Genomic DNA, 26,496 nt, shown 5'->3' with positions numbered 1-26,496 from the left:
CCAACGAACCAGGTTTCCTGAGCAGAGCTAGAGTTTGTGTTGCTCTTATAAAGTGCATTCTCATTACTGCTTCCTGTTTTCAAACAAGATTGAAAGTAGAACTAGTGCAATATCACAAGGTATTCTTGCTCTTCTGCTAGTACATGTAAAATCAGGACATCTAGAGAAAGAGTGAAGCCAGTCCCAAGTAATTTACATTTCAATTTCTAACTCAGGGATATTTATTCGGAGAGTTTAGTAAAATCATGGATATCTCAAACACATGCAAAAGGAGCCAGTTCTTCAATATTTTCATTAGTTATTCACCAGTGCTCTGTGTGCCTCCTATAAGAACATAAATATACAAGGCATCAATGTTTTCTCTAACACAATTTAATAGTAACAACAATGATGATAACAGAAGTGGATGACATGTTCTAGGAAGAACAAGGGGAACACCAAAGAGGTACATAGATCAAGCAAAACCTCAACTTAATATGACCTGTAGTTAACATGCCTGATGTTACTAAATTACATAGAAATAAGCATAAGCAAATATTATTGATTTTGTAATCTACTCTACTAAATCTAGAAAACTGAGGGTCAATGAAGAATGAAAACATGGGTGGAAGAACAGAATATGATTTAACATTCCTGTGAATAGTTTTGGAATAATAATGCAGAAAGACTCACAAAACTGGAGTTCCTCATTCTCTTTCAGAGAACACCCTGAAATTAATACAGATATTGTGGTACTAGTACAACCACACCTAGGTTCTGGACGCCAAGTCAAGATGGACTCTGGAGTGTGAAGGTTTCCTTTGAGCTGATGTTGAACAGGCTTTGCAATGGAGTTTATTCCCTAGAATCTTATTTCATAAAGGCTAAAAAATAAGATCATCATGGCAGGGACATTGCATCATACAGCTCTAGGAGGCACCATTTTATAGAATGCAATGCTAATGTCCTATCCCCAGTCACAAATCCCACCTTCTCTGAATTTACATAAGGGCATAAATGGAGGGGATTGATCAAGGCTCTTCTACTCGAAGACAGTTCTTTCATGTAGCCAGAAGAGTTTCCAGGTTGAGATTCAGTTAAATGCTTCCTTGGGAGTTAAGGGAAAGTCTGACTAATTATTAATAACATTGTATTAGCTAGTCTAATCATTCCCTCCCATATCTAAGTGATTCATAGGTAAGGAAGAATGGATGATGGAAATTTTTATAAATGTTGACTCTGTAGTTGGGATGAGACCTAAGTTAATGCTGCAGTGGGTGCTCTGGGAGCTGAAATATGAAAAGGATGACAGGGTGTCTGATGGAGGAAAAATCGTGGTTAAGATGTAGACAGGAGGAAAATGGGGAGTTGAAAGAGAATAAAGAAAGGGGTCTAAGTGGGACCCCAAAACAACTTACAAAATATGGCCTAGAAATATCACTGTCTGCTTGGTATGAGAGGCCCCTAATGGGATGAATGAGAAGAAATAATCTCTGAACCCACATATACTGCAGTCACAGGTCCCACAGCCACTGACGCAGCTGTCATTACTGTCTTGTCAGATTTCCATCCTCCACCATCCTCCTTATGTCCTGCAGAGGGGCCCTGCTTCCCTCTCAATTTGTCTCCATTCTCAGTTCATCCACAAAAACCATTTAAGTCCAGGACAACCCACATTCTCTCCCTCAGAGTGTCTAGAATACCAATCCCTCTGGTGCTGGTTGGGTTAGATGGAATGGGACTCTCAGTCAATCATTCTGCCAGATGAAAGGTAAGCAAGATGATCAGACATCCCCACAGAGAAGTCAAATACCACCTTCTCCATGAAATACATTGTTTCTTTCTTTCTTTGAACTTCCCTCCTACTTATGTTTCCTTCATGACACATTTCAGTACCTACCTTATAATATCCCAGGTATCTGCACATCCCCGCATTACCGAACCCTATGCCAGAAATGCCCAACCTGTGCTGACTTAGCTCTGGTATGATCTCATCTTTTCTTGCAGACTTTCTCTCTCTCCACCTCTCACTTCCACCTGAGTTTAATGCCATTGCTTTTCTCCCTACCTGGGCACAGCCCTAGTCTCAGTTAATTATTTATTTTTTCTCTATTGCCCTCACAAAACTCTGGGACACTTGGTAAACAAAGATTATCTCTAGTCTCCAAGATGGTGCCAGATTGAAGGGATATATGTATGTTTTCTGTTGATAGAAATCTTTAAGATGAGGTTTTGTGTCATTTTACTCTATCTCCCCAGAGCAATATAGTGCTCTTCAAAATTAGAAATCCCCAAATATTTAACCATAGAAAAACAATTATGAAATAGCATCAAGTGAATGACCTTGCAGAACAAAATGCATGGGAAAAAGAATAAAGAGAACAAGCGGAGTAGTTAACAAAGTAGTGTTAACAAAATGTAAGGATGGGGTCATATGGAAAAGGAAGCTAGCGCTGGAGGAGAGACAGCGAGCAAATTAGGAAAAATAACATTAACACTGTGGTGGGTAGAGAGATCCGCCTGATGGAAAGATCCAAGGAAGGAAAATCTTAAAAATGTTTTCTGCAGCCTGTCCCATGAAAACAGAGGTGGGGAAGCCAGATAAAAGGCTTTGCTGTAATCCAGCCTTTTGACAGTAGCACATCACTAGGAAAATCATGGTTTGATTGTGAAATACAGGAATGCAAATTGTGATTTGATACTGAAATTTGTGCAGCTTCTGAGGAAGCAACATGTCATATAAATGGTGCAAGTTTGAGCTATGTAAATACTGTGGCTAGATGCTCTTGGCTAGAAGAGAGTGGCTTCAGCCTGAGTGACTTCCCCCACCAATATTACAAACACACTGTCTTTAGAGTCTGAATCTGTTAAGAAATGTGGAAGATCAATCCTTGAATGCACTAAGAGGAGAATTCAGAGAAGAAAATATTTTTTAGAAAAATATATTATTTTATTCTTAATACATATTTCACATTTTTTTTATACTTATTGAAAAAAAACTCTTGCACTCTCAATTGGATAATTTTGAATAATGCATTACTCATGTAAGCACATAAAAAGTAAAAAATAAGAGCAAAATAAATTGGCTAAGCAATTCCTAAAACTTTTCTGTAAGCATCTTTGTGAGTTATAACTGAAGAAACACAAAGTGCAAGTGTTTAATGTATAAATTTGTTTGTTTTTATATATGTGTAAATGCCTATGAAACCATCACCACAATCAAGGTAATAGACATATCCATCATCCCCAAAAGTTTGCTCCTGTCTAATGTGATCCATACTTGCTTCGATCCTTTCCCTAAGCAATTACTGATCAGCTTTCTGTCAGCATATATTAGTTTGCATTTTTGAGAATACTATGTAAATGAAATTATACAAAAATGCCTCTTTCTTCTCCTCCTCCTTCCCCTTCTCTTCCTCCTCTTCCCTTTCTTCTTCTCTTTTTACTGGCTTCTTTCACTCAGCAGAAAAAATTTCCAATTCATCCATGTGGTTTTATGCATCAATAGTCTGTTCTTTTTAATTGTTTATTTTTTCACTGCGTAAACTAAAATTTGTCTAGCTAATCAACTGTTGATGGATGTATGGGTCTTCTCTTAGGAATAAAATACCTGCTCCTCCACCTCTTTCTGCCTGTTTTACTGGAAAAGTTATGAGTCTCTCTGATCCTTATTTTTTTCTCTATAAAAATATGGATTTAATGGCTATTTTATAGGATTTTTGGTAGATTCAATCATTGAACACATGGCTTAGCACATAGTAGATACTAAGTATTAGCTTCTTTTGTAAGTTGTCATTTAATTGGCATAATGGTATTTATTGTAAAGTAACATTTTTTTCTCCTATCAAAATGCTTCCTTTTCTATTCATCTTAATGTCTGCCTGCTTGACCATTACAGTGAATGATTCTAGCCTCATTGTCTGTCCAACAAACATCGGGGTAGCTATACCCTTGGCTCCTTAAAACATGATTCTTCTTTAGGGTTATATTCGCTCTCATAACAGACTAGTCACAGTATTGTTCAGTGTACACACCTGCTCGGTGCCCTCCTTGGGAGGTCTATTAGGTAAGACTTGGAGACGAGAATCAGGCAAGAAGAGGGCTGTTTCCAGAAAATGAGAAGATGTGTTTGTATTGCAACCATTCTGTTTGTAAAGAGATGTTGTGTTCACTTGAGGGACTTTTGGGGAGGGGCATTTGAAGAGGATTATGTATGGATGAGGGGCTCAGTTAAAACTCTCCCAGTTCACCCTCTGATGCTGCCACAGTTTAGTTCTTTTCGTTTTCTTCCTCTAAATTCTATTTTTCTCATTGCTGCTCCTTTAAAGTGTGCCCATACTAAACTTTCTTGCCTAAATCAGACTCCTTCTATTAAAATAAATGGTGCTGATTTTCTTTTTCTTCATATCCTTTATAAATATGATGTCCAACTAAGTTAGCAAATCTAGTTCAGTTGGCAGATGGCAGTGGATGAAGGAATTTTAATTTCCCCCTGTGGATATTGTGAGTGGAGGTAGGGGCTCTGGGGTCTGTTTTGCTCTGACACCAATTTTACTCGCTTAAATTTGACCTTATTCATAAAGATTTTTGTTCACCAAGAGAGGGTGCTAATGGTAGCATGTAGGGGTAAAGTAGGTAATAGACCAGTGAAGTTGTGGATAAAAAAAGCATATATCCTAAAGATCATTGGTTGGCAACATCATTTCTATGTAAGAAATACTGTATCTCATTGCCTGGAGGAATTTCTTAATGGAATTAAGATATACACATTGATGGTTGTGCTACCTATAAACTTCTGAAGTCCTGTGTTATGTATAGTACTATCCACATATAAAGGTCCCAACTGACAAAATACTTACAAAATCACTAATTTTTTATTCACTACTCAGAGAGTTGAAGACTCTTGTTTATCAACTTTTAATATCCTAATGATTAATAGGGACACTCCATCAAAAGTTTCTCATGGAAAAGCATATGTTTAGTATAACATAATATATTTTATATTTTATCAGGATAGCACTAGAATATGCAGAAATCTATAAATTCTGATACTTCTGTGGAAACACTGAATTCTACCCGCCAAGGCACAGGAGCTATACAAATGAGAATCAAAAATGCCAACAGCCACCATGACAGGCTCAGCCAAAGTAAATCCATGATCCTCACCGATGTTGGGAAGGTCACTGAACCCGTAAGTCAAATACCCCAAATATCCCAAGTTTTCTGTCATGCAGAATTTTGTAAAAGAAAAAAAGCTAGTTAGTCTTGTTGTATTTGTTTGCCTAATGTGCATGAGAAAACAGTTTTTGGAATGCATTTTATCTTGCCTACTTATAGTCATAATAATATCCCCAGTTGCAAGAGAAGAGCTGGGCTTAATCCAGAGTGATAAAGTGGATTTGGAGCTAGACTGAAGAGCACCTTTGACTCATTTTAAGGGCCTCTACTATCATGCTTCAGTGTCATAAAAATAATGAGGTTATGCTAGCATGTGGTGTTTGTACTTCCAAATACAGTACATCACTTTGAAAAGCCAGAGGCTAAAATTAGCTAAGAATGAATTGAGAGAAAAAAAAAGTGAAAATCTCCTCCTTAAAATCTCCCAATAATATATGTTACTGGAAAGTACGATTTGATTTGGAGTGGGCTTACAGGATTGAAATGGTGTGGCTATTTAAGGTTTGGAGAGGAAGCCATTTTGTCTCGATAATGTGTCATTAGGAAGATTTGAAATAAAATAGTTAGAGATGAACTCTACTGCCAATTGTGTCGCTGGCCCTGCACGCATCCTGAGCCACTAAACCCACTGATTGCGATGGGTCTCCTCTGGTTAATTTTCTTCCATAATGGTGGTAACTTGCAGCTGAGGCCATAGGATGTTACAAAATTATTTATGCAATGTTAGCCACTCTTTTGGACCCTAGATCTATTTTGTTTCTCACAGTGAGAGCAAGAGTGAGGAGAAATAAGTTAGCTGGGGACAGGCTGAGTTCCAGTCACCCTGCAGAAACATGTGAGCTATTAATTGAGTGTTCTGTTAATATCATAGGGGCCTATGAAATATTCAGCTTCCTAACTGAGTTATTAAATGAGATAAACTTGCTGAGTAGCATGTTACTGATTATATTTATTCCCCATTTTTCACTCAAAAAATTAACCCACAGCAATCTCAGGAGCTTGAGAAACGTGATTGTAATCATTCTTTACTCAGATGTTGTAGACAAATTTAGCATGAGGAATCCAGCAATTATATTTGGGGAGTAAGAAGTACATCCTTAGATAAAGTAACTAATGAGATATGCATTTTCCTTTATTTACTTTCTCATTTAAAAGTATTGTCTCCTGGGAGGTACAATGCTGCCAGCCTGACTTTGCTTTTAAAGCAGCTAAAATGTTCATCAACTATGAACTTGAGACAGTGGTTAAATTATTGGAATCTCTATAATGTATTATCGGTAAGAACTGTACCTTCGAAAAAGTTTAAAAGTTAAGTATATTTAATGATGCCTAACATATTTTATTGGCCGTGTTTAACAAAAGGCACTATGCCGCAGTTGTTTTTGACAAGCATGAAAACATCACAGCATGAGACTGCAAAAGGAATTATGGAGAGAAATTACAAGTGATCCATCTCTCAATGAATTATCCACCTCAATAGCCCGCAGAACTCAGCTACCAATTAACACCTACTTTATTACATGTTGGGATGTACTTAATAACTTTCATGTGTTTATGCACTATTACCTTGACTGATGCCTCTTGTACAATTAGGCATAATTGGCATATCAATATGCAAAAGTTAAAAGGATTAACCCTCTTAAAACTAATGAGCATTTCTGTATCCAGCTGCTAAATGAGACAAAATTAGCATTTTTCACTTTTGGGCAGGATTTTATCATGCAGTTTCTCATTGTTGATATTACCTTGTTACATAACTTTAGTTTGGGGGGTTGTATGCTGGACTGCTAGAGAATAAGAGTTTTCCAAAGTTAAATTAGCTATAATTATCCCAGCTTTTGTTTCCGCATTCTTAGCCTGGGCAATATGTATTCCTCGATAAGGAACAAAAATAAAAGTTACTTTTGGTTATGTGTGCTCAGTGCATAATTATATAAAAGGGGTATTTTAGTGAGGATGTGTCATTTCACCGAGAAAACTTGGCTCAGAGATACTGTATTGAAAGCTTGCCATGGCACTAATTTTCTTTCTGTCTCAGTTCTTTTCATCTCTTTTTTCCATGCACAAATTTCTGACTAGATACTGACAGAATGTAAAGTATTTTGGCATATTTATTCAAACAAGCCTGTTAAAGTTATCTGCTCAAGCTAAACTAAGAACCTGATTTTTCAGAAGTTGGGTGGTGGGGTGAGGTCAAGGGGGAGATTTTGAATTTAGCAGGGGGAAAGGTGGATACTAGACATGTGTGCACATATTCACATGCAGTAGAGTTTGTTTTAACAGAGGTATCTGTATATAGTCTTTACAGAAAAAAATTAAAAGTATTTAGAGATCATACATATGTCATGTACCCTACTTAATATATATGGCATATGCATACTACTTGTTCACTAGTATAACAATTATGCAAATCTCATATGACTTACTGGACTATATAATAACACAAGGATTTGCTATTACATTCATCATGATTTAATTCATTACAAAAATGATAAAAATATTCTAAGGTCTAATCAATTCTCATGAACTCATAAATTCCTCTCTTAAATTTTGTTCGGTTAAAATGTTTTTAATATGACTCTTAACTTAGAACACAATACAAAATTCTCCTATGTATGTCGTAAAAGCTTAGATTCTTAGTGTCTTAAATCAAGGAATACTTTGAAATGTCAATAGAAACATTTATCCAACCCTAAGCTATGCAAACATAGGCAAATTTACTGGTTAAATTAGAAATTTTGATAACTTAAATGTGCAGGGAAGCATTTCAGTAAAACAGGTATGAATGCTCCATTAGTATTTTATTGGTGGTGTGCATCTCTTTCTTTAGACATCAAATGATCATCTAAAATTTGGTTAATATAATCAATGCCTTTTCAAAATTCAGAGAGGGTACTTTTCTGACCTGGGAAATGTTGGAGAGGTAGGCAGTTTCGAGAAGGGGAAGTAGTTTGTGAGAAAATCACCCTTTTTAAGAGAGATCTGGAGAGCTCCCTTTGGTGGGGAAGGAACAGTCTTTGGTCGCAGTGATTTGTTGTCCTGTCCTGAGCACCAGAGTGAGACCTCTTAAAAGTAGACAGCTTATTAACCAGAATGTGTTAAACAGAAAATCAGACAGCTGAGTGCCAGTAGATAGGGGCAAGTGAACTGTGCCTGTTTAAGGGCTAAAAAGGCGAATGTGCAATCCAGCAAATAGCTATTGCAAAAGGTTTAATGTGGTTTTGATGTTATTTATAAGAAGGATGCTCCTGCCTAAGACACAGTTTAGAATAGATATTAATGAGGAGTTTAAGTAGCCAGAATCAGGAAACTGCAGACATATGACTTGCAGGCAAGAGTAGTTTCAACATTTAATGCTAGTGTCTTAAGCAGCAACATGTATGAATATTCACCGTTTCCATCTTGTAAACCCCATAGAAGGGCATTACTTCATTCATGGCCATCAGGAACAGGAAAATATTTTTTTATTGGTGTTCAGATAAAGACTTAGGTGGAGCCATTTTTAAACATTAACATACAAGATTCCTTTTACTTCCATTAGCAGACTATGTTTGTTCACTTTTTAAATATATTATCAGAAAAAAAGAGGAAACAATTTTCTTTTGTTTCTTACTTCTGTGATGATAGGATACTTGCCAAAGTTGTGGCTAGCCAAAAGGCAGACATAAAAAATGCTACTAAAAATATAAACCTTCTGTTTAGTAGAGTTTTTAAGAAATATTATGAGATTGTAGGGCTTGTCCATGTTTCCTTCAAATCAAGCTTATAGTTAGGTATGAGGCTTTGTTTGTATAAATTGTCCTGAAGTGGATCCTGATATTTAATTAAAATGACACTAAATCACATTGAATTGATAAGACTTGGCATCTCAAACAAAGGTAATTGCCCGTATTGGTTTTGTGCAAAAATAGCGCTGCTTGGAAAATGTGCAGCCAACACAGACTGTCAACTCCATTTATAGATCAATATGTGAAAACCATTGATCAGGCAGGCATGTGTAACAGTAACACTTTGCATTTATTTGTTGTTTTTATACCACATTAAGGCTTACAGGATTATAGGATTCCTAAATATTTTGACTTCCTCATAAATATATGATCTGTTGCATGTTAATTAAATGAGAGTCTGCAGCCATTTCTAAAATTGTTTTTAGTTTGATGATTTCCTTTTATTGCTGTGGATCGTATGATCTGAAAATGGATTAGTTTCCTTCTGCATAAAGATTATTAAAGCTTATTTTAATGTGTCCTATTTAGTGTAAGATGTGACTGTCTTTTTGCTTTGAAAAATATAGATACAGACAATTATTTTCTCGTAGCGAGTGGCTGATCTTTTTTTATTAACCGGGCATTCTCAGTGCTCAGGGTAGAATTATTTCCTGACATATTTTGCACACCCTGTAGATAATGGGTCTTCTTGATTTCCCTGATAGAATTTGTTTTCTTTCTTTTTCTTTAATCTAGCCCCGTAGTACAGGCATCTGACCAAACATTATGTAGAAAATAAACTGATCATCTCAATTAAATTCTAGACACATACAAATATAATTTAAATTCTATTTTTCTGATTCAAGAACAAGCCTTATGAACTGTTCTTATACACTGCATTCTTCAGTTAAATCTTTCTTATCTCATCAATGTAAGGACAGTGTTTTGTTCCTAATCTTTATTGGACTATTGTGGATGACATTTGTAAGCCATTTTGGTTTATAAGGAAAAGCTGGAGGACAGTGGAGTGAGACTCTCCAAAGATCCAAGCCTCTGATATGACTATGCAATAATGTGTCTTTCACTGCAATTTTCTTTGCCACTGCGAGGGCAATTTTGTTGAGATTTTTTAATATTTTCTGTATGCATTAGGAGTGTTGCTTTTGAGACAGTGCTTTCAATACAATATTAAAATAATAAAAGAAGATTTTAGAAACAGCAACAAACAAATAAGCATGAAATTCAAAGGTTTTCTAAGGTACTAGTCTGATATAGTTTGCAGACATGCTGTAGAACAGATGAAAAAGTTTGTTAGCTAGAATTTTGACTTTTACACAATATGCCCCTGGGGGGAAGAAGATTCAAAAACCACTGGAGATTTCTTTCCTTGTCCTTGCCACCCCTTGCCATCTCATGCTGTAAAAATCTTTAACTCTATTTACCAAGCACAAATTGGACTTGTCAAAAGGTTCAGAAAGTTTATGACAACAGTGAAGAGTCCATACTTCAAAGAAAGAGCTAGGGCTCTTACATCCACTTATGTGGTTGAGCCGTTTCCATCTTAACCTGAGCATAGCTAAATTTGTTTATAATCTCCTACTGATTGAAATGGCGCTGAATGTACATGAGATACATTTTTTTAAAAGTTAGTCCTCTGATTACTAATTTGAATCCAAAACTCTAACCTTGTTAGCATCTGGACTTATTTCCATAATAACAACCCCTTCAGAACCTACAAAGTAATGAATAATTGACAACAAATGAAATGTTTTGATAGTTGTCGGCACAAAGCATGTTTAATGTTTTGTGTTGCTTCCTAGCTAATTATGTAGATGACACATTTGTCAGACCTTGACTGCCATTAGAAACGTGTTTCCAGAGGGGAGAAAAACAGGCTATTCATAGAGTAATTAACTAGAATGCTCAATGACCTGTGAGAGATTCAAATCGCTGCCAGTTCAGACATTGTTTTGTTACAGAGCAGAGGGGTAATTAAAATTCCAAATTACAGTCCTATGATGGAGCATTTGTTTGTTGACAGTATACTCTTACTCTAGTTTGTTAATTTTTTTTTAAATTGCTTCTAATCCATTTTATAGCTTTAGGAGTTCTGTCTTTGAATTTACTGACAACTAATATGGTAAATTGTACTTCAGTCGCCTACTGCGTGCCTCATAATTTCAAGGGACCACAAGGTGGTTGGGATAAAACAGCTCCTTCTCAAGACTGACAGATCAGGTGCTGTCGATGAGAATGCCTCTAACATGGAACATCTTGTCAACTACTGCTTTCAATTCTATATTAGGAGGAAATGAACTAGTGGAAAATACAAAGGCGAGGAGGAAAGCAACAGTGAACAACTGGAAAGGAGCAAGGAAAATTACTCTCCCAATCAGAAATGATTGATTAAGTGTTCTGTTGCTGAGGAGGAGAGAAGAGTGAGAGCTGAGGATAATTTGGGAAATGGTGTTGAGATTGTGGTTCTGAGTTCAAGGCAGAAGATGCGGCAGTCTGTAGGAGATCACTCAAAGGGTGGCATGTTTCAGTCGTACCTTTCATCTCAGGTCAATAACAAAGCAACAGATAATAGGTATCATTCATGGGATGTTTCAAGGAAATGTTGGGATAGTTTACAAATCTAGAGGGCTAAAATAGTCCAAAAAATTCAGTTCCAGTGAAACATGTGTTTAGGTTGCTGAAAGTGAGAATATAGTTTTATTAAAAAGATCTGACAGAAGTCACACGGTGTTTGATGCAGGCGAGCTGACAGAGGCATCCAGTGAGCACTGATTATCCCGAAGTCACTGTCAGCTAGGATTGATTTTCACTTTCTCCGTTTATGTAACGGTTCCTGTAATACAGCTGACCCCGAATCACGTTACCTTGTCATTTCTCTGCATGGATCAAGAAGAGATGAGCTGAAAATAGCTAGACACTGACCTTGAACTTACCAGAAAAGTGAGAAGTGACAGTGGGGTTTTTCTGTAGTTCATGTACAAAGACGAAGGCACACTGTTCCTCTGTCGAGTTCACTGCAGCAGCACAAGGGGGCAGAGCAGTACTGGAGATTACAGGTAAAACAGCTTCTGCAACAGCACGGGAAGACTCTGAAATACGGAGTTAGAGCCAGAGGTCTCATTTTTACATCTTAGTGTAGACATAAAGGAGAATTACTGATGAATCAAAATCTCAGGCCCCCTGATGTTCATAATCAGTAATCCAAAAGTGTACATTCTAATTAAAAAAGGTTACCTAATACGCTGCATGCCAGCAACTGTGTTTTTCCACTAAATTATTTGCAGCATCTCTTATTTAATTTATATAATACACTTCACCCTTAAAATAACTTTGGAAGCACAGTCAATATTACTAGGAGAGTTTTAATTTATGGCAAACTCCCAAGGTGACATGCAATCCTTTACATACAATTGTATCAGCAGATGGGAACATTCTTTACATTTTACCAGGTATTAACACCCAAAAATTAAAACTGGGGAGTGTTTCATGGCAGTGTGCATTCACAAACAGGTAAAAGGCAAGCTAGAAAACGGTGTTTGCCATTTGACTTACATTTATTTATGGCTTGTACATTTTCCCATTTTAATATCTACCTCAATTTTCAAAAATGTATTTTAATAGATCATCATTATGACCTTGATTAATCTAAAACACAGTATGTCAAACATTATCCTTTGCTTGCTAGCACTTAGTTAAGCTAAATCATTACTGTACTGATGCTGAATGTTTCTGATAAATGGCACTTAAAAATCTTGGCAAGTGAAGCAGAGAACTGAAGCAGGTTGAGAAACAGAAGAGCAAACACTGGCTCAATTTTCCCCCAGGTTGTAAGCGCTTTATGTAATGGCACGGTAGCATCTTTCCTTGTGTGGTGGCACAATAACATTTTTGCAAGCCTCCATAATATCTAGACTCTTTCTTGTATACAGTAAATTCTATGTATGTGTATATGTAATATATCCATATATACACACACATATAGAATATATATAGACTTCCTTGTATACAGTAGATTCTATGTGTACATGTAATATATCCATATATACACACACATATAGACTATATACATGTCTATATACATATAAATATATAGAGAGATGTATATAATATATGTTTAGACTTATTTTTATAGGCCAGGGAAAAATAATATACTTAACAAGTATGTATGTGTATTTACAAGCTGACATATCAAGATTTTCTCAACTTTCTTCTTCTGTAGATTTAACTCAGGACAAACTGACAATAAGATCAGAGAAACAAGTAGATTTCCAATATGTTTCAAGGTGAGAATAAATAGGAGATCATTCTATTGCCAAGAAAGTGGCAGAAAATATTTTTAATATCTGTGTCATCACAGAAATCTGTAGTACCTAGTTTTTGGCTTCTGGCAAAAAAAAAGGACAAGTTCTCTGTCGTAGAAAGATTTGCTATTTGAAGGATGAGGTATAAGAGGGGGCAGTGGTATGTTTATAGCTATAAGATTTGTGTGTCTAAAAATGACAACTTCAAAGGCAACCCTGAGGAACAATTGCATTCCTTGAGAATCACACAATTACTCTGCCTTTCTGCTCCTCTGAGAGTGCAGGAGACCTCTTGCATGGCCTCTCCTAGGTGGTAGGAAACCCATTCCTAAATGGTTGATTATCCTCTGCTTCGGAGGTCAAGGCAGATATAAAGGTGTTGTCTGCTAATACACTTCCCCAGAGTTCTGTTTTTTGTTTTATTCTTTTTCTTTCCGCTGCCTTCAGTGTGTAAGGCTTTTAATAAGGGACTTCAGTCCCTGATGTGTTCAGATTCGGTTTATTGTTACCATCTGTTTAATTATCCTCTCAGGTTTGTGTTGGGAAGCATTAAAGTATTCTATCCAGCCTTTGAATCCCTGTGTTCCTAAAGAGATGTGGGTAAAGTACATGTCAGTTTTCAAACAGCATATTAAAAACTGATAAGCAGAACCATCTCCAAACAATAACATGTAAGACAAAGGCATTTTTTTTACATTAATGCATGTTACAACTAATTAGCAAATGTACAGCAATGTGGCACTCTCATGGAAATGATGCCATCTTCTCTACATGCAATCTCATATGCTTCTCCTTTGAGGTGATGGATTTTTATGATTCCTATTCACTACCAATGCACTGACAATAAGTTTACTGGGGGAAGAGACATGGAATTTGATTTGTAATAGGACATATAGTTGTCGTATGTCAAGAAGATTTGTGGATGTGCTAAAGTTAAAGAGAAATCATATACCCAAAGAAAAAGGACAGGATGTATGGGGAAAAATTAAGAAACCCAGGAAAAATTCAGTTACTTGATTTTTTTTCTCCTCTTCTTCTTGACTTTACTCCTCGTTATTCCTATTACATTTCATGTCATCATTATTATTACTACATTGCATGCATTTTTAAAATTTTTTTTGGAGAAAAAGTAGCATGTTGCTTCCAGTAAATGCTAAAGTCACCATTATATCTGGTGCAGTTTTCCATGTGCAAAAACCACTGATAACAAAAATTTCACTGGCTGCCACATACATGCCATCAGTTTATGTCAAAATTATTTTATCTATCACTATTTGAGTGAAATTTTTGAAAACCATATAACAAAATTCAGCATAAATGTGTAAGTATCAAAGTGTTTCAGAGGTCAGACAGAAACCCTGAAAATCAAAAGGAAATAAATCATGTTTTTACCTCCTAAATCAAACAAAGAAGCCAAATGACTACTCATGATTCTTTTTTACATATTCCTTAAGAAGTGATTTTAATAAACATATTTTTCTGAGATTCCAAGATGTTATTACATTAAAAACGTATTTGAAAGTTTTCAGAAAGTACCTTTCTACAGTACCATAAATATAAATGACTAAAGTGCTGATCTCTTTTTATTTCTTTATGAAGAAACCAGTGTTGTTCTTGCCTTATGCTCTTATATTATCTCTGTGAGAAAAGAAGAATAGTAATGACACCAACTTTCCTCCACTACTTTTGGACATCAAACCTGCTTTCTTTCCCACAGGGTAAAATAAAGCTGCTGTCTTCATATTTCCAATGAGAAGGGACATGTGTCTCCTTGCATTGAATTGTCTTAAATCATATCATGTAGCACAATGTGACCCAATATAGGAAGACAGGAAAACAAAGTGACAGTTTTGTTTGCTCTAATATAAACTCCAACATCAAAACATGGGGAAAATCCTAGAGGCCCACTGCCAGATCATACAAATTAAATGCAAGAGCTGATATTCTGTACTTAAAAAAAAATGTATTTCAGGGATATTCTGTAATCAGCAGTGAAAGGTTAATGAACAAATAAGCTTAGCTCAGATTAGACAAACTGAGTGTAAGTACCACTGTTTTTAAAGCCACGAGAAAGTGAATCTGGCTGATACTAGATAATACATCACACACTGTGGTCTTACCTATTGATCATAGGTTGACAATGGGTAACCTTTCATGGCAACTTCCTCTTTTACCATAAATTATTGACAGTGTTAATGCCAATAAGACATGATCAGATAGACAGGAAAGAAATTTACATTCCTGGATGGACTATCCTTAACCTCATGCCTTTAATGTCGAGAGAGAGAGAGAGAGAGAGAGAGAGAGAGAGAGAGAGAGAGAGAGAGAGAGAGAGAGAGAAAGAGAGAGAGAGAGAGAGAGAGGAAGAAGAAGAGGAGAAGAGAAAAGAAAGAAGAGAAGAGGAGAGGAGAGAAGAGAAGAGAAGAGAAGGAAGGAAGGGAGGGAGGGAAATGTCTTCTTCCTTGTCTTGAAAATGCTAATGAATTAGCTTTTACTTTTACACAGGTTATTTATGTGACATCCTAATAATTCTTATCTACAACATATTCTGGGTAACACAGCCTTATATTTAAGGGAATCTTGCTGTTGTTATTTTCACCCTAGTATCCTCTAATAGTTTATAGATCCTAGGAAATGTTACTCTAATGGTGTGTCCTGAGGTTTCTGCATTAATAATTCCTGCTCGGTGTGTCGCTCTAAGAGTCCCCAAAGTGGGAAGTAGGAAAACAGGTTTCATTTATTCATTTCATCTATTCATTTCTTTATTCATTCATTTTTATTGGCACTAACAGTATGTCAGAGACTGCTTTGAAGGCTGGGGACAAAAAACAAAAGTTTCTCTGTCCTCTTGGAGGTTACATGCAAGTGAGGTAAAACCCTTACCTGGTATAGCCCAGACTCTGCTGTTAGCTACCTACACATCCTCATTGCCACTGCCACCACCACCTCTTTACACTATTATTAGTGTTGTATACCTTGCATTTTATCAGAAATATTGTACACCATGCTTAAAAATGACCTGTAAAAAAAGAGACGTTCACTATCTCTTCACCTCCTGTAGGATGCATTTCTGTGTGTTGAACATCTGAAATGACAAACTTTGATCGTTTAAACTTCAAATTATAAGAATTCCACCTGATTTTAACCTGCTTTAAACTCTCTTGCACACTTTGACCTATTTCCTATGTCTTATCTTTGGTGTACCCAAATCATTGAAGTACGTCAAGCTGCTTGTGTTCTTATCTGGTTAGATTTATAAAGCCTCTTTTATTCATCATTCTTTCTTGTTCCTTCTTCCTTAGTTTTTTTTTAAATTTATGATAAACTTTTCACTGAAGTTAAAGCAATCATTTTTATGAATACAAATAAAAATGTTAATGTGTTTACTTGATGTCTATGACTATATTTGTTTCAGCGTGAAACCTGAACCCAGACATAATTTAAAGTTCTACAGAGCATTCAAAATTTTCAAGTTCTTGACTTAAAAAATTTACTTTGATCTTTGCTAGTGGGGTCTGACTGAGCATTGTCCTTCAAGTAACCATAACTTAGGGAGTTGATTGTCGTTTGTATATGATCCAATTATAAACCTACCAAAGCAGGTATCTATCCTTAGTGTTATTCTTATCTTTTCTTTATTCTTATCACGCCATTGTAGCCTTTAAAATACTTGCTGGCCATTTTCCTAATGTGCACCGCACCAAAGCAAAAGTGATCACATTAACCAGGAGACAAAAATCAGAGTACAGAGGCTCAGCAGGCATTATGAGCTACCTTGAGGCTTATTGAATCCAGGAAAAACATTATAAAAAAATATAACCCTTTGAACAGTGATTTATTCAAATTGTGTATAGATATAGTAGGAGCAAAATATATCAGCCAGGTATTGAAATTAAGTAGTTGATTACAAGTTATTTCTGCCTAAAACAAGGTATGCCTTACTGCTTTCTGATTACTTAATCAGGCACAAAATAGGCTCTATTGAGACCTCACAGTTCCTTACTTTTCTTACATATGGATAATGGGACAGCATATGAGAATGGACCAGGAAACCCTGTTTGGATTCAGGATGCAGTCAAGACCATGGTTTCTCACTTTTTGACTAATAACCTGAGCTTGCCACCACTCCCACTGCCCTTTCTAACTCTGAGCCCCCATCTCCTGTCTGACTGCTTTGATGAAAATCTCCAGTCGTTGAAGATCCTTGTTCCTCAAGATCACTAACATGTTCCTAGAACTCTGGTTGCTTTTTTTACCTATCCTTCAGAGGCCTGCTTCAGACTGTTCCCCATCAAGGATAATGACAACTTCATGTCTACTATTCACACCCTAGGGCAAGGATGATGGGTCTAAACAACAGGTGTTACCATCAAGTGGCTGCTCCCCCCGCCAATATCGCCACAGGTACTTTTTATTTGGTTGGAATGGTGATTTTAAAATTTGAAAGCCTTTATTTGGAGTTGTAGTGTCTTCCTGCAGCTTGGGTTACCTGCTTGGCCCTAACGACATTTAACTTGGTATTCTTAAAGCTATTCCATTGATTGGCTGTTCAGAGGTGTGGACAAAATGTGGCAAGTCAGTAAATGACAATTGTTGGTCATGAATTTGAAAACTTAGAAGACAATTATTAAGCATAAACTGGAAATGTAGTCTATATCGCCTTTCACTGGTAGTGCAAATAGTTTATATTACATAGCTAAACAGGAATTTTCTTATTTGGGTTTTCTCATTTGGACTTAATTTCATTTATTTATTTGTTATTTTAGACACAGGTCCTGGCTTTGTCACATAGGCTGTAGGGCAGGTGCAGTGGCATGTTTATAGCTCACTGCAGCCTTGAAATCCTGGGCTCAAGCAGTCCTCCTGTTTCAGCCTTCCCAGTAGCTAGGACTACAGGTACGCACCACTAATCCTGGCTATTTTTCAAATTTTTTGTAAAAATGAGGTCTTGCTGTGTTGCTCAGGGTAGTCTGAAACTCCCGGCCTCAAGCAATCCTCCCACCTTGGCCTTTCAAAGTTCTGGGATTACAGGCATCAGCCACCATGACTGGTCCTAATTTCAATTTTAGACTATTAAGTTATTGTAAATTAAGAAACATCTTGCTGCCTTTCAATAGACACTAAAAGATCACCTTGGTTGTCTGTGGAAAAGGTGTTCTCTTATCACCAAGTTTTAAATATTCTGTTTATTCTGGGTTATCTATGATTTAACTTTAACCATTCTGAAAACTTGATGAGAAGCTACTTTGTATTTAAGTGAAGCAGTTCACTTATAAATCTTATCACAAAGAATCACACAAGGCCCTTAAAAATGAGACAAATGATGGTAACATTTCACAATATTATATAAAATTCAAATCAACTTTGATTTGACTAGTCATCTATTATCATTTGCTTTATATTCTCACTAATTAATTTGGAGACTTTTCAACTTTGTTCGAATTTTTATTTCCTTTTCCATTGACATGCAATATCTCTTAAGAAATGAAACACCAAAAAATGAACTCTACAAACAGTCTCCATTCACTTCTTCATAGCCAAAATGTCATTTTCAGGAGCATCTGTTTTACCAAATAGAAGCCCTAATGGAAAGAGAAACAGATTCACATGAGGAAGAAAACACTACTTAGAATAAAACTGCCAAGGGCCTCTTAGAATCTCTAGACTCACCACTGGCATGTTAAATTTAACCTAAAGATCTATTTTATTTTGCCTAGACAGTGCTTTCTCCTTTTTGCTTTTTAATTGAGCTGACATACTGACATTCTGAGATTTCACATAAAAATCTGTATTTGTGACATCTCTCAAAAGGTCAGAAATTCCGGCAACTGGGGCTGGTTCCCCAAGGGACAGGCAATAACCAGCTGAAGTTAAATATTCTCTTGCTTCCTCTAGATGGGGCAAGTGCTCCCTAGTTCAAAACAGTCCAGCCAGGCTCCCTTCATGGGGTGTTTTTACCTACCTGGCATTTAAGTTGGTAATGGTGGCTTTAGCATATCTATTCCAACCTTATTTGCATGTCCCCTGATTACTATAAGAAACCGAGTTGTCACACAGATAACAGCAAAACTCATGTCTCTTTTGAGAATAACTTTTCCAAGTTGCCTCCTAGGTAGGAAGAAGCTTTTGAAACAGGAGAAAATAGTTCTTTCATGTATTCAGGTGGTTATTTGTGTAAATGAAACTTTGGAAAGCATTATCCTTTGCCGATTCCCAAAGACACTAGTGGCCCTGGGACATGCCAATTGCCAATGACAAATCAAAGTGTCAGTTACAGGTAGATACAGAAAGCATTTGTCCCTGAAGTGGGCCCTCCAGATTCAGTCAGAACTGTCAGTGGCCAGTGTCATAGAGGTACTAATGCTTTTTTTTGTTAATTATGAGCAGGGTCAGTAATCTGACCAGTAACATTTCACTCTAGCCAGGATTAGAAATATTTTTAGGAAGTGAAAGCCAGATGTAAATTATCCCCTCAAGTAAATCTTCATGATGCAGTCTATAAAAATTATACAACATTGCTATTATCATTATGCCACCTGTTTGTATAAAGTCCTTTTCTCAGGCTTGGCTTTGTACCTTTGAGCTGCTCTATGTGCCTCACTCTGCCATTTGACCATCACTTTACAGCAAATGAGCTCCCAACACCCACCTACAGTCTGAACCTTTATCATTTAAACCAATCCAAACTCTTATTCAACTTGTTCTTGATTGATTTAGGCTTCTGATTCTTAGGGAAAATCATCTCTGTGTTTTATTATTCTTCCTGCAACAATGTCTGCTGACTTCCATCCTCAGCTATAAATTCACAGTGAGCTCTTACATTGCAATGATACAAATGTTTACCATGTGGAGGCATCTATATGTAGCTGGATTAAGCTAAATGCTGTAACTTAATGAGAAGCTACTTTGTATTTAAGTGAAGCAATGCACTTGTAAAGATTTGATTAATCCCACCACCACCCATAACAACAAATCAATGATTAGACTGAGATGTGACTTTAAAGATATCTGATACCAACCAGAACTCAAGCTTGCAACATGCTGAGTCACACTCTGTGTTACTGACCCTAAGCCCTGAAGCTCTACCTTGATGCATGCCCTTGTGGATACTTTCTGCCATGTCCATTGTGGCTAAGAGAATAAGGGAGAATCAGATGTATATTCCCGGTTATGCCTGTTAAAATTGTATTTAACTTCAGAGAGCCAACTAAAACTAAACCTCTTGCCTGACTTTTTTCTCTGACAGACCTTCCCCTCATCTGAACTCCTATAACAATATTCCTTTGATTGATTCTGTAATTTATGCATAGCTTTAGTGCATTTCTTTCTGCTTTATTTTAAAAACGTATTTATCTACATTATTGTTATTCAGCATTTTATGTGTTCATATCATAGATCTCCTATTACAGTGAAGACTCCTTGAAGTCAGACTTCATGCCTAACCTCAACAGAACCTTGATGAAAATAAGCATTTTTTTTTCAACCTAAAGTACTTGTAAAAGGTTTAAATATCATGTGGCTAGTAGCATCTAATAATATTCTAATTTCTGGAGAAAACATTCCTGAAGACACGGAGGGGGCAAAAACACAAGAATAACAAAAAATTAGAATCTAAAGATACCTCATAATCATAAAGCTAAAGGAGCTGAATTAAAGTGGAAAAATAATAGTTCAGCTACGCTTCACCTCATGAACATGGAGTGACCTCAGGAAGTCACTACTGTATCCATTGAGGCTCAAACTGGCAGCTCATCTTTTCTACTGCCTGCCTTGTGGTTCAGTTTATAATATGCAAGCCCACCAAAAACTAGGCAGGCATCTCTGCTACACAGGTGTTGTTTTCTAAAACGGCCAGAATTCTGTTCCTCTTCCTCTTTCCCCCATCTTTGTATATCCATTTAGAGACTGGAAGTCACGGGAAACAACACAGCAGGAAGAGTGGAGGACTGGCAGTGAAATAAGGCATCCTGGAGATTATAGTAACCACAATTATATTGCTAAAGATGGAGCTGGAGTTACAGTGAGCACCAGTAGAAAGGCAGTCTGGGGATTTAATTTTTTATGTATATGAACTACACCCTTACATCTAAAACCAGGCAAGGAAAGTCAGAGATGATTCCACCTGCGTCTAGTAAAACTATACTAGCAGTCTTGTTGATGAAAATTTGGTAAAGAATAATGCTTATCAAACTGCCTCATCCTGTACCTAACCCTAAGAAAGGAATCCAGTCAACCCTATGAATAATTAATTCAGTCCAGAAATAGTCACATGACGTTTTATAACCATTTAAGATTGTATTTGGCCCTATGTGACAGAAAAGTGGACATAGCAGTTTAAATAAATAAACTCATAGTTTCTTTTTTCTTTTCAAATGTTTATATAACAATAATTCAGAGCAGTTGCTGTGCTTGGCTAAACACAGTATCAAAGACACAGGTTTATCCTTTTTCTCCTCACCATCTTTAGAATGTAGTTTATTTCCTATTGCCTCTCTTCTCATGGCCAGCAGATGGCTGCTTTACCTTTAGCATTTCAGTTACATTCCAGGCAGGAAAGAAGACAAGCATTAAGGGAAAAAGGCATGTGCAAGATGAACCTGCTCTCTTTTAAATAGCTTCCATGGAAAGCCCATTCAGCAATCTCTACTTACATCTCATTGTTCAAAAGTGTATCAAATGTTCACGTTTAGCTTCAGGGAAGACTGGAAAATGTGATTTTTAATCAGGACACTTCGCTGCTGCAAACAAAATAACACTGGATAGAGATAAGGGCTAATGTAAGATCAGAGTGCATTAAGAGTGAGGTGAGAGTAGGGACATTCCTTAGATCACACAGGGCTTTGTAGTGTACTGCAAGGAGTTTAGATTTTATTATTTGATGCACAATCAGAGGCCATGAAAAGATTTTAAGCACATAAGTCTCTCTGTTGGGTAAAGCATAGGTTAGGAAAGGAAGAGAGAAAATGAGGACACTATTAAGGAGCCTGTCTTTCCCATTCTCTATTTAATAAATCATGGTGGCTTGTGCTAGATTGGTTGAGTGGGAACAGATGGAACAAAACAATTAAAGAACATTTTCAATATAGAAATGAAAAGAGTTGCAGAAGGGTTGGATGTAGGTAGAAAGAAAGTAGGGGTTTTCTGAGAGTCAAGATGGAGAAACTGGGTGGATGGTAGTGCCAATCACTGAGAGGAAGCACCAAATATTATACGGATCTGGCGAGGTGTGGTGTCATCAAGAGGGTCTTATTTGGTTGTGAGAAACTTGAGATTTCAGTGCACACTAAGGTGAAAGTGTTATAGGGAAAATCAATTATGTGAGTTTGAGGCTTAGAGAACAGAGATGCCTTGGAGATATAATTTTTGTATCAACAACCAACAGGTGGTATTTAATGCTACAGAAATAGCCAAGATCCCAGAGACAAAGTATAGAAATAAGAGAGGGTCAAACCTCCAAGGAAACCTACAAAGAAGTTAAAAGACTAATTGGAAAAGTGAGAGTGAACCAGACGATGTCAATTGACATCCATAAATTTCAAGAAAATAGGGATGCCCAAGAAGACTCAAATTAAAAAAATAAATACACACACACACACACACACGCACTTAGGTACCTATGGATTCAGTTTCTTTGAAGACAAAAAATACTGCAAAGGAATTGGAACTGAGTCAAAACTAGTAGATATTGGTATATGTGACCTAAAAATATGTATTAAAAAAAACAAACAGATAGTTGTCTTACGTAGAAGTATTTTGGATATAATTTATAAATTTGCATGGTTATACAAGTGGTATTTATCCTTATTTATTTAAATGTATGCTTTGATAAAATCTAAGCAATTTTAGAGATTGTTATATGTTTAAATGTTTTTTCCTTGCCTATAAAAGGAAAACTCAAAATATATTTTGTACTTTTAACTTTCCCATAAATGTATCAATTCTGGTTCAAGAGAGGCAATATCTCATTGCAACATCAGAAGAAACAGGAAAAAGTCAAAATGTCTGGAAAATGATAACTGGCTTCAACATGCAAAATAAATGTTCAAAGATAGAATCAAAGGGCAAACATCAAGGTAAAAATAAAGAAATAAGCTACACACAGATAATAAAGATAATCCACAAAACTTAAAAAAAAATCTAATTTTATCTTGAGTAAATTCAGTGGATATTTTGAACTTCATTTTTCATTGACAGTTTGCCCCAGGATAAAATGATAAGCTCTATTGATCAGAAAAGGTTAATGACATATTATTTTGTTGGTGGATTGATAAGTCTTTGGACCAAGTTGTTTTTAACTTCGGTTCAAGAGTACTACTGTACCTCAGCAGCAATCACATGAAATTGTCAACCGTATGTTAGATTTCACCCACTTAAAGAAAAAAATCCCACAAGAAACGTTATAGGATAATGGAATGTGCAAAATTAATCGCTTTTCAAGGGGTTGTTCCCAGTTTTATTCTCGTTGGTTGAATTCCCTCCCCATTTGCCCCTCAGATATGCATTCGCTTATTGAAAGATGTGATTGTGGCGACTGTACTAGAGCCCACTTTGAGTCAATGTCACATTTATCAAACAGATCCCTCTCACCCAAATATTCCCAGTGTAGTCACTGCCAGCAATCCTCCTTTATTTGTACTCTCCATTTGTACCTGGTGGATTCTATATTATATTAATTCATAATACCAGCTCTGCCAGGCTCCCTACGGTTACAATTATTAAAGCTGTAACTGAAATGATATCTCTCATATTGATCTTCAACCAGAAGTTCTTGTCCCGAAGCTTTTGTTTCACATTAAGACACTAATGATCACCTTCACCAAATGAGCAGCTTAATAGTCACAAAAAGCTAAATGAAAAGACTTTGATCACCACCTTTGAGAGCACTGTGTTCCAACATCTCTCCCATCCATAACTGGCAAACACTAACTGAGCTTTTAATTAAAAAAAAAAAAGAAAGAAAAGAAAAGAAAGAAACATACAAAATACTTTAAAGAAACTTATTTTTTCAAAAAAATTATCTCCCTTTTTGTTGTTTTTGCCAAGGATGTTTAGCCCTATATCTTTATTTGTTTTCCAGGTCATACAAAGACGCTGATTGCCTATAGGTTATTTTTTATATTCTGATTTCTAACAATTTATTCATTTTCTTTTCATAAGAACTGAGATGAGTTATAAATTCAGTTGAAGTAATAGAAATTATGCGGCAGTTTTGAGTGCCTATTTGATTTACTTGTTAAAAGAATTGGTACCGATTAATCAGTGTGTCCTCCCCTATGTCTGGAGGGATAATGGAGCTACTCGATGTTTCTTTCATATTCACATTTCCTCCTGGAAAAAGTAGAATAATGACTCTATAATGAAGTCTTTATACAAAGACAATGTATCCTGAAAAAATATTAACAATATTTTTGTAATTGATCAAATGGGAAAAAAAATCTCTTTGGGTATTCATAAGACATATCAAAGTTATTCACTCCACTGCTAAAAAAGTAACAACACTACAGAGACTTTTTATATCCAAGTTTTAAATCAACTTTATATTGTAGACTATTAATCTTCCCAATGAACCTGCAGATGCATAATCTGAAAATGGACACTTTGTAGTGGTGGACTATGCATACACAGAAAGGAAACCACAGAGGGTTAAAAAATAGCAAGCCTGAGTTTTTATTGGTCATTAGCTCTTTAATGCATCTCAAGGGCTCCTAAACCAATGAAGTGAGAGTCTTGGGAAGACTCTAGTCTGACCTGAGTGAAAGAAATGAGGAAGAGCACAAGTATTAGCAGTGCTCAATGCTATTAAAATATTAACCAAAGACTAATTTGAAAATGTATTAACCACATAGAAAGTTAAGGCCCATCACAGATCAAATGCTAAGTTTTGGGACAGGAAGCAATTGGCGGAAGTAATTGGCAAATATTCAGGGAGGAAAGACAGGAGGAGAGAAAAGCTATCATGGAAAATGGCCTGATAGCCTTTTAAGGCTTTTTGGTTGGCAGAGATCCCTGTGATAATGATCTGCGTCCATTGGTGTTTCTTCCCTGAGGAAGCAAATGCCTGAAAAACAGAAGCTCTCATATTTCCATGGGTGTGGACCAGGTATCTGCATAGCACAGTGAAGAAAAGTAGTGGGGATACTCAACACTCTCATTTTCTATCACAGATGCTGGGGTGACTAATGCTCTCTGAAGGTTAAAACAACGTTCATCTTCAGAAGCCACTATGACTCTTTTACTCTTAAGGCAGCCTCCTTGAACTTAGAAATGAGTGTGGTATTTTGGGGGAGGCCTCTTCAACTGCTACTCTAAGGCTATTAGGAGCCCTTGAGATGCATTTAACAGTATCTCTAAGGCTACTAATGATTATCAATTTGAAAACTCAGTCTAGTAGCAGATGTGGTTTCAGTGGGAAAAAAGAGTCAGAGAATCAGAAAAGAGAGCGACGTTGTCTATTTGAGTGATATAAAAAATAATGTGACATAATCAAAGAGTATAACATATATAATACTTGAAAGAAAGTCGTATGTTATACATTGAAAATAAAAGACGTGTCTGTCTAGAGACCATTTTTTTAAAGATTGACCAATTTCAAGGGAATCATTTCACTGTTTTGCTTGAACACAAATGAGTTCCTATATCTTCAAAGTTTCCTTCAGATCAACAATTGGTCACGTGACAAAGAGAGATGACCTCATTCCCTTAAGCAAAATACTTCAGGAGGATTTTGTCACATGGTTCTAAGGATTTACAAAAATCATTTAATATTGATGGAAAATATTAAATGGGCAATTATATAAGAAAACTTTTATATTATTCACCTATATCACTAAAACATTTTCCTCAAAGTCTTAGTTGCAATTTTCAAAACAATTGAGAAAATTATTTAATAAGAAAATAAATCTAACCACTTTGTTAATTTGGGTTATTTTCATAGTGTTATTTTAAAAAGTGGAATTAATATTCATCTGCAGAAGATGAGCTATGAATAAATTAATCATTATATATCCTAAATAATCCTGAGTTTTGGGCAGGTAGTTAAATTATTGCATGATAGCTGAGGATGTAGCTTCATTCTTTGTCTTCTCTGTCATCTAATATTAAGTAGTAAAAAAATGACTAGTAAATAAGATAATATATATGAGTAATCATGTACTGCTCAGGTTTTTTTTGGTTGCAAACGTGGAAACTCAATTTAAACTAGTTTAGCTAGAAAAGAAAAATGTGTGTTTGCTTTTATAGCACATATTCATGATCTATTAATAAACCATCCCTAACTGTGTATTTAGCTTACAAATCTGCAATTTGGGCAGGAT

General features: G+C 36.1%; 1 protein-coding gene across 2 annotated transcripts in view; it reads left to right on the top strand.

Annotated features, from left to right (window-relative positions):
* The window catches only part of ARHGAP15 (Rho GTPase activating protein 15), a 660,617-nt gene that overhangs the window by 20,518 nt on the left and 613,603 nt on the right, over positions 1-26,496 (top strand). For both annotated transcript variants that reach the window (XM_002749466.5, XM_054257664.2), the window contains exon 2: positions 4,992-5,170. In XM_002749466.5, coding sequence (XP_002749512.2) covers positions 5,006-5,170 — 165 coding nt within the window. In that variant the 5' untranslated portion in view covers positions 4,992-5,005. The remainder of the gene's footprint in view (positions 1-4,991; positions 5,171-26,496) is intronic.

This window comes from Callithrix jacchus, chromosome 6 (assembly GCF_049354715.1).
Source record: "Callithrix jacchus isolate 240 chromosome 6, calJac240_pri, whole genome shotgun sequence".
In the NCBI taxonomy this organism is placed as follows: domain Eukaryota; kingdom Metazoa; phylum Chordata; class Mammalia; order Primates; family Cebidae; genus Callithrix; species Callithrix jacchus.
The sequence above is the reverse complement of the archived record's forward strand: the minus strand, read 5'-3'. Positions and strand labels throughout refer to the sequence as shown.